At 46.5% G+C, this 8,644-nt stretch overlaps 1 protein-coding gene across 1 annotated transcript in view; it reads left to right on the top strand.

Annotated features, from left to right (window-relative positions):
* Positions 1 to 3,180: 3,180 nt before the first annotated feature.
* GLDN (gliomedin) overlaps positions 3,181 to 8,644 on the top strand; it is a 90,875-nt gene continuing 85,411 nt past the window's right edge. The window contains exon 1 of the mRNA XM_004377662.2: positions 3,181 to 3,543. Coding sequence (XP_004377719.1) covers positions 3,181 to 3,543 — 363 coding nt within the window. The remainder of the gene's footprint in view (positions 3,544 to 8,644) is intronic.

The following is an 8,644-nucleotide window of genomic DNA, read 5'->3' on the forward strand; positions in this document are numbered from 1 at the left end:
AACTGAAGAACTAAGATGTGGACAATGGAAAATTTGGTCAACAGCACAAGGCACAGTATAAGGGTCAGCAAGTTCATACAACCCATAACCAATAATACTGATGTCCACTGAGCATTTACTATATGCCAAGTGCTTGATATGTATTTTCTTATTAAACCTTTACAACCTTATGAGATAGATACAATTATGGTCTCCTTAAAGAAGTTGAGTAGCTTAGCAAAAGTCACATAGTTGAAAGGTGGATTCAAGCTCAGATATAGCTTATTCCAAAGCCCATGCTCATAACTAGATCCCCTACTGTGCCCTTGGGGCTTGCAGAGTTGGACACAGAGAGAATACTTTAAGCCGACACAGGAAGGGAAAGCTTGATGAGGAAGGACAAGAGGAGGAGTAAGGTCGATGTATGGAGCTGTGGTAAAGAGAATGGTTGTAGAGAGGAGAAAGAGAAGAGAGAACAGAGTGAGGCCAGCTGCTTGGAGACAACTGTTTTGGGGTGAGGGATGAGTAAAAATGAATGCCTCACAGGCTGAATCAACATGCCCACCCTCCTCCATCCTTGTAAAATGCCATGTTCCTGCACAAAAAGAGCTGGAGAGGGATCTGAGAGAGGGTTTAGGTAGGAAAGGAGTCTGGCCATTCCTGTGCCCTCCTTCTACCCCTCTCTTGGCCCCAGTGCAATATCTTAGGCACTCCACTCTCCCAGCCCACTGTCCTACCACAAACCTTTTGGGTCCTATATCCCAAGAGGGGCAGCATCTTGGCCTGATCTTGTCTGATAAAGCCTGGCTGGCTGGCTGGCTTCAAGTGGGCCCCGCCTCCACTCCATCTACTGGCTCTGAGCTCTGAACCAGATGAGAGCGGGGAGGGGTAATCAGGTTTCCACCACACTCCTTGCCATTGGAGAGTCAGCCTTCCAAGGAGAAGTGGGGCCACTTGTGTGGCATAAGTATAGTTTAGTTCTTGACCCCCGTGCCCCGCCACACGCATCCTTCTACATAGCAATGCCCTCACTGAACAGCCTTTCATTTAGTCACTTATTCAGCAGGTAATTATTGAATGCCCATTTTGAGCCAGGGACTCTGCTAGGTGTTGGGGGTGAGAGAGTCAAAAAAGATGTGGCCTCTAATCTCAGGAGACTTTACACTCTGTGGTTGTCGTGGGCACTGGTGACAACTGGTCAGTCAGCAGTAACTGTAACCAGTGTTAGGATAAAGAGAAGCCGCTCCACAACACTCTCACTACAAGTGTATGTGGGAAGCAAGTTGGCTTGTCTCGTTCATCCTTGAACTTCCAATGCCCTCCACGGTGCCTGACACTCAGTGGGGGCCCAGCAAATGTGTACTGAATTAAATGAAGGTCTTACTGGTGGTGAGCCCCAAATCTGCCTCCCTGTGCTTTCTCCCCACTGATTGTAAGTCTGACACCTGGGTGAAAAGAGAATAAAGGCACATGACAGTTCTTCAAATAGGTTACAGCATGTTACAGTTGGGAGGGACTAGACAAAGTCAACTATACCACTGCCACCCTCCCCCCACCCCAGCCATCATGTCTCCATAGTCGGGGTACTTCATGAACCACTTGGACCTTCATGTTGTCCTAACTCCTCCTCATCCTGGATGCTCCTCTAAGAAGACTCAAGTTTGTCCATGTTTCTGTTAAAGCCCAGAAGCCCAGGCCTTGACACAGAGCTCCCGATTGAGATGTAACTTCACTTTTCTTGTGCTTCGTTAGAGGCTCTGCCCTCAGCACACCATGGTGACTAGGGGACAAGCAGAGTGACATCACCCAGGCTCTCTCTTTTGAGCCAAAAAAAACCTACCTATAAGGAACTGGAATGCACATCCCTGGGTAGGGGATGGTTACAGAGTCGCACTGGTCCCCACACACCCCCAGCACACATTGTTCTGAAACAGCAGTGGCCCTCTAGGCTAGTGGTCCTTTCTCTCCTTGGAGGCTCCTGCTAGATGAGAAGGCAGGCAACTGCCACCTTCTCTGAAATACTGGGCTGTAGAAACAGCAATCTTGGCTTCAGATTGGAATCTTCCCATGCCATCAAGGTCTCCTGCTGGCCCTGGGGTCCCGGGGAGTCAGAGCTACTCTGGGAGAAGCTGAGAAACGCAAAGAGTGAAGAGGTGTACAGAGGAAGTGGATTCTGAGAAGTGACTCTGCATTTGGGGGCAGTGGCCCGTGAGGCTGAGCAGGCATCTGAGTTGACAAGCAAGGGCAGGTGATGTGATGGGGTAACTAGGTGGTGTGAAGCAGCTGCCCCTGCAAGCCAGGCAGGCTAGGTAAGGCCCAGCCCCAGTCTGGCCAGGTGCTGAGGGAGTCTCCGGATCTCTAACCCTTCAGCAGAAAGCACCTCAGGCATCCCCTGGCCCAAACCCCTCATTTCACAAATGCAGAAACAGACATCCAGAGTGTCCTGGGACTTGCTTGAAGTATCCCAGCTGGGTAGTAGCAGAGTAGGGTTAGAACCTGGCATCCTAACTCTCACTCGTTCTTTTCTCATCACCCTGCCCTCTCCCGTACGGGTGCCAGGAAGGGTTCTTAGCCTACAAATCCTGGAAATCTCCCTTTATGATGACTTCTGCTTGTCAGGCAGGGCTGGGCTTTTCTGGATGGTAGCCTTTTAAACCCTCCAATGCCAACTGTCTCCCTGTCCCCATCCAGCCCCTTCGTTGGAAAGCTGCTGGGGGCCTTCAGTGGCCTGTGAGGCCGTGGGGCTGTCAGGAGGAGCCGATGGGCAGGCTGCCTAGGGGTGGGCCCAGTAGCAGGCCTCCCAGGGACAGCGGCCCTTGGCCTTTAGGGGGTAGGGGGTGGAATCCAGTGACTTCTCAGGCCATAAGAATTCCTGCTCTCCCCCTCAGTCTCACCCTTGCTTTGCCTGTCTGGGCCATGGCAATGACCACGGGCAGGGCAGCAGCAGGAAAGGGAGGGAGAAGTGGGTTTGCTTGGCCAGGCACTGCCCGCCCCTCCTCCGCAGGCTGTCTCGACTTGTTCCTCTCCCCCTCTATACCCGCCTGTCCCTCCGGGCTGCTCGGGCGCCACCACTACAGTCCCCAACCCGTGACTCACGCCGCTGCCACCAGCCCACGGAGTGCCCGGGGCGTATAAAGGCTGCCCCGGCGGGCGGCGGGCGGTGGCCGAGTTCCGCCCTACCCCGCCCGAGGCGCGCAGATCATGGCTCGAGGAGCGCAGCGAGGCCGTGGCGGCGCGGGCTGGGTGCTGCGCGGCGCCGTGGCGGCCGTGGCGCTGCTATTGGCCCTCAACGCGGCGGGTACAGTGTTCGTGCTGTGCCAGTGGCGCGAGCTGAGCGCGACGCTGCGGGCTCTGGAGGCGCAGCGGGGCCGGGAGCAGCGCGAGGACAGCGCCCTGCAAGCCTTTCTGGTCGAGCTAAGCCGCGTACCGCGCGAGGTCCCCGCACCTTCCCAGAGCCCCGCGAGCGCGGCGCGCAGCAAGCGCAGCCACCGCGGGGAGCCCGCACCGCACATCCGCGCTGAAAGCCAGGACATGCTGATGATGATGACCTACTCCATCTTGCCGGTAGGCGGGGGCTCGGCTCCCGGTGGCGCCCTCGGGGCGGGTGGCGGCGAGGCGTAGGGAGAGGGCACTTGATGCCCTCTTCACACCTGGCGAGTCGGCGAGTGTTGCGGAGAGAGGGCTCTGGGTGTGAGCCCGGCTAGGTGACCTTGGTAAGCACGTTGGCCCACTGGGGTCAGTTTGCTCATCTGTTGAATGCAGCTGGTGGTGTGAAGGGGTAAGTTTCTTCCACCTCTGACGTTGTTTGGTAACTGACACTGCAGGTGGATGAGGGAGTTGGGCAGTGTCTTCAGGGGCCTACTTTCCTTCCCAACTTTTGACAGGAGTTTTCGCCTACTGGTGCTTGTGCCACTTGCCTGCAGCTGGAGCCCTCGGAGAGGACTGAGGCGCATGTTTAAAAGCGCACAGGCTTCTTCAGTAAAGGCATAACCGAGTGGTCTGACTTTTCACTTGGCCTTAGCTTACCCCCATGAGAAGACTATCAGTCCTATTTTCCTGCCTCCACAGGGCCTGCCTAGGTGCGTGAAAGTTGCCCCTCTGTCTAAAGCGGTTCCAAATGGGAGAAACCAGTACAGGCAATTTTCTTAAAATGCAGTGCCAAAGCTGAGGTTCTTAATATGGACCTCCGCATTGCTCCAGGGAGTCTACGGAATCCAGAAATTGCCCGGAAAATTGTGTGTGTGCATCTGCGGAGCGAGTCCATAGCTTCCGTTAGATTTGCAAACGGGCCCTATTGCTCCCCGTCAAAAAAGTTTAACAAGCACCCCTGTAAAGAAAGTCTTTAAAAACAAAGCCTCAAAAATCTTTTTTTCCAGTCCTAAGTTTCTGTGCTTTGCTGATTTAAACTCAGTCATGTCTTAACGGTCACATTGCAGTTCCCCATTCCATTTCATTGCCCATTACAGTTGCTATGGTCTTATTTCACTTTACAATTAGAAAGATTTCAGTTCTGTCACAGGTCAAGGGTGAGCCATGCTTTGGAACCCTAGGTGTTTGAAGATAAAATCCACTTAGAGCTTCTGTTATCATAGAAGCTTTTAAATATCTTACATGAGCTGGGGTGGTTTTCAGACATATCTTTTGAGAGAGATCAAGTTTTCCACGCCCAGGATCGTTTTTCCCACATGTACCATTTAAAAATCTGAGCCCAAGCAAAAATTCCAAAAACTACTCCTGTAAAATAGATCTCCTCAGGGAAATTCCTTTTTCCCCCTCTCTTGGCTCCTAGCCCCTGCATTTTGAAATGCTCACAGAGGGCTGCATCTGAGCACCAACATGGTATGGCAAAGGCTTATATCCAAATTACAACCTCTTCTGTCACTAAACATAGAATGAGGAACTCAGTTCTGTGTCAGTCTGAGACAGACTTGACTCTCAAGATGACTTGGCAGTGCCACCACTGGCTAGGTACAGGTCAGGGAGCAGAAACATCACATTTGTTAGGCTGTGAGGCACTTGTAGACCGTCACCAACTCATCCCCCACCTGTAGCAGTTATATGTTTTCTTTTTAAATTTAATTTTTAATGAATTCATTAGCAGACAGATAACCAGAATCTAGAAAAATAAAAATAAACCATTTTATCAGCATTCATAACCAAAGTCCTTTGAAATTCTGAAGGAAAAAGAAAGTAACTAAGGAATTCTTTTTCCTCTGGGATTTTTAAAAATATAATTTATTTTATTTTTGTTGTTGTTGTGAATATGCACAGCAAAACATACACCAATTCAACAGTTTCTACATGTACAATTCAGTGCCATTGATTACATTCTTCAAGTTTTGCAACCATTCTCATCCTACTTTTCTGAGTTGTTCCTCCCCCATAAACATAAACTCATTGCCCCCAACATTCCTATCCAGTCTTTCGAGTTGTTGTTGTCAGTTTGATCCTACATAGGTAGATATTAAAAAAGCATAATGCTCAAGGCAGACATTCTTTACTAGTTATGCTAAACTATTGTTTGGTTTAAAGAAGACTTCAGGGAATATTTTTGGTTTAACGTTTAAAGATTATCTCAGGGCAGTAGTTTCAGGGGTTCAACCAGCCTCCATGGCTCCAGAAATCTGAATTCTGTGAGAATTTGAAATTCTCTTCCAGATTTCCCCTCTTTCAATCAGGATTCTTCTTCTATAGAATCTTTGATCAAAATGTTCAGTAATGGTAGCTGGGCACCATCTAGTTCTTCTAGTCTCATGACAAACAAGGCAGTTGTGCATGGAGAATGGTTGTTTTCACAGAAGGAACTTCATTGCAGACCAGGAAAAGGCAACCAATATATTGCTGGCTTTGCTCTTGGGAGTGGTTCTCAAGCTTTAGCAGGTTTAGGGATCACATGAGAGCACATTGAAAATGGAGATTCCAGGGCCTCATCCTCAGATCTAAAGAATCATAATCTCCAAGGGTTATTGTTGTTGTTGTTAGTTACCATCGTTGTTGTTAGGTTCTGACTCATAGCGACCCTATATACAACAGAACGAAACACTGCCTGGTCCTGTGCCATTCTCACAATCGTTGCTATGTTTGAGCCCATCATTGTAGCCACTGTGTCAGTTCATCTTGTTGAGGGCCTTACTCTCTTTCACTGACAGTCTGCACCTTTCTCCTGCCCTTTATACATCACCAGTAGGTCTTAATTGAGGGTGAGATCAGAGGTTCCCACCTTAGTGATCTAGGAATGAAGCAATAAGCTATATACAAACTAGTATCAGTATTTCAAAAAGCCTTTCAAACTGCTTTACTTGCCTAACGTGAGCCTCCTCAAGCTGACATGTGGTGTTTCTGTTCTTTGTCTGAAAGTACATCAGCTCAGCATGGCAGTTCTGGTTAGCATATTCTAACCAGAAGCTAGTTGGAGGCCATAAAGGTCTCTGTTAAAGGGTAGAATAATTCATCATTACTTAATACAGTTAGTTTGGAACAGCCAAACACATTAAATCTTTAAAAGCAATGGGGTAATTTGGGGAAAAGTAATAAAAGGGCCCAGGGTAGGACCTGGGAACCACCAGCAGGACAGGAAGGGGGATTTGGTGAGGTGTGGGAAAGAGAAAATCTGACCCATCTACTGTTAACTCCTGGAAGAGACAGCTGCTTGTGTTTCATCTCATTTTCTTCTCACTTCTCCTACCATCAGCTGCCTCTCCCTCATCCCACTCTTCATATCGCACTTTATCGATGTTCTGGTAGCTGTATCATCCTATCTTTATATGTTGAACATCTAAGGTTGAGCACCCTCTAGGAGTTTTATAAATACATATAAAATTCAATACACATAACCTGTTGCTGTTGAGTCTACTCCAACTCATGGTGCCCTCATGTGTGTCAGAGAACTGTGCTCCATAGGGTTTTCAGTGGCTGATTTTTTGGAAGTAGATCTCCAGGCCTTTCTTTCAAGTCACCTCTGAGTGGACTCAAACTTCTAACCTTTCAGTTAGCAGCCATTTGCACCCAGGGACTCCCAAGCGCACATAGGGAAGCTATAATGTATTGAGACTGATGAATATATATTCGTAAGAATTGTTGTCCTTGGGAGACCATACACGTTTCTGTGCCCAGGACATTGTTCAAAGTGTCTGGATACCCTTCTAACAAGAAAACCAGTCTCACTATTTTTAAAGCAGAGCTTACAAATTCAAGTGGTTTATTCAAGGAAAGCAAGATTATTCATAAATGCTGGAAAGGCATTTGACATAATTTAATGCCTATGCTTGATAAAATGCAGTAAAAGGGGAATCAGTAAATTCTTCCATATGATAAAATGCAATTTATTTATCAGCCCACAAGCCAGCTTTATACTTAATGGAGAAATACTGGAGGATTTCCTACTATTAAGTCAATATTAAGAGAGGGATGCCTGCTATCATCACTACTGTCTCAGATTGTTCTAGAAGAATTAGCCAGTGAGGTGTGGGAAAGAGAAAATCTGACCCATCTACTGTTAATTCCTGGAGGAGACGGCTGCTTGTGTTTCATCTCATTTTCTTCTCACTTCTACCATCAGCTGCTCTCCCTCATCCCACTCTACATATCGCACTTTATCGATGTTCTGGTAGTTTTATCATCCTATCTTTGTATGTTCAACATCTAAGGTTGAGCACCCACTAGGAGTTTTATAAATACATATAAAATTTAAGAACATTAAAGGGGGAAGTGAAGCTCTTATTATTGCAGATCATATGATTGTATACCTGGAAAACCCAAGAGAACCCATTGAAAGCCTACTATAAACATTGAGAGATTTCAGTAGGGAAGCAAGATACATAAAACTGGTGTAAAGAAATCCTTAGGCTTCCTATATCCAAATAACAACCTGTTAAAAAATATAATAGAAGAAAAGATATGCAAAAATCTGTGTGTATATCTCTATCTATCTTTATCTTTTGTGTTAAGAAACGGGGAGGGACTCTTAAAGATCACAAAAGACTCAAACAAACGAAAAGAAGTAGCATGTTTCTGGATAGGAGACTTAACATTATAATGATGTCAGCCCTCCCCAGTGGCACCCCAACATAAAAATACCAATAGTTTTTGGGTTTTTTTTCCCCTCTGGAACTAAACAAACTTATTCTAAAGTCCATATGGGAAAATAAACAAGCACTAGTGACAAGAATTTGGAAAAAGAAGAGCAATGAGCACTAGCTCTACTAGCTATTAAAACAGAATTAAAGTCTGAATAATTAAAACAGTGTGGGGCATAATAGACAGACCAATGGAACAGAATAGAAAGTGTGGAAATAGTCTCCCAAATACATATGGAAATTTGGTACATAATGAAGACAGCATCTCATCTCAATCCAGAGATGGATTTTTTTTAAATTTTTTTTATTGTACTTTAGATGAAGGTTTACAGAACAAATAGTTTCTCATTAAACAGTGAGTATAAGTATTATTTCATGACATTGGTTAACAACCCCATGACATGTCAACACTCTCCCTTCTTGACCTTGAGGACATTTTTTTTTTGGTGAAAATACACATAGCCAAAGTTACATCATTTTGAAAGTTTCTACATGTACAATTCAGTGACATCGATTACATTCTTCCAGTTGTGCTGCTATTCTCACTATCCTTTTCCAAATTATTCCATCACCATTATCTTCATCTCACT

The sequence above is a fragment of the Trichechus manatus genome, unplaced genomic scaffold, assembly GCF_000243295.1.
Source record: "Trichechus manatus latirostris isolate Lorelei unplaced genomic scaffold, TriManLat1.0 scaffold00052, whole genome shotgun sequence".
Taxonomy (NCBI): domain Eukaryota; kingdom Metazoa; phylum Chordata; class Mammalia; order Sirenia; family Trichechidae; genus Trichechus; species Trichechus manatus.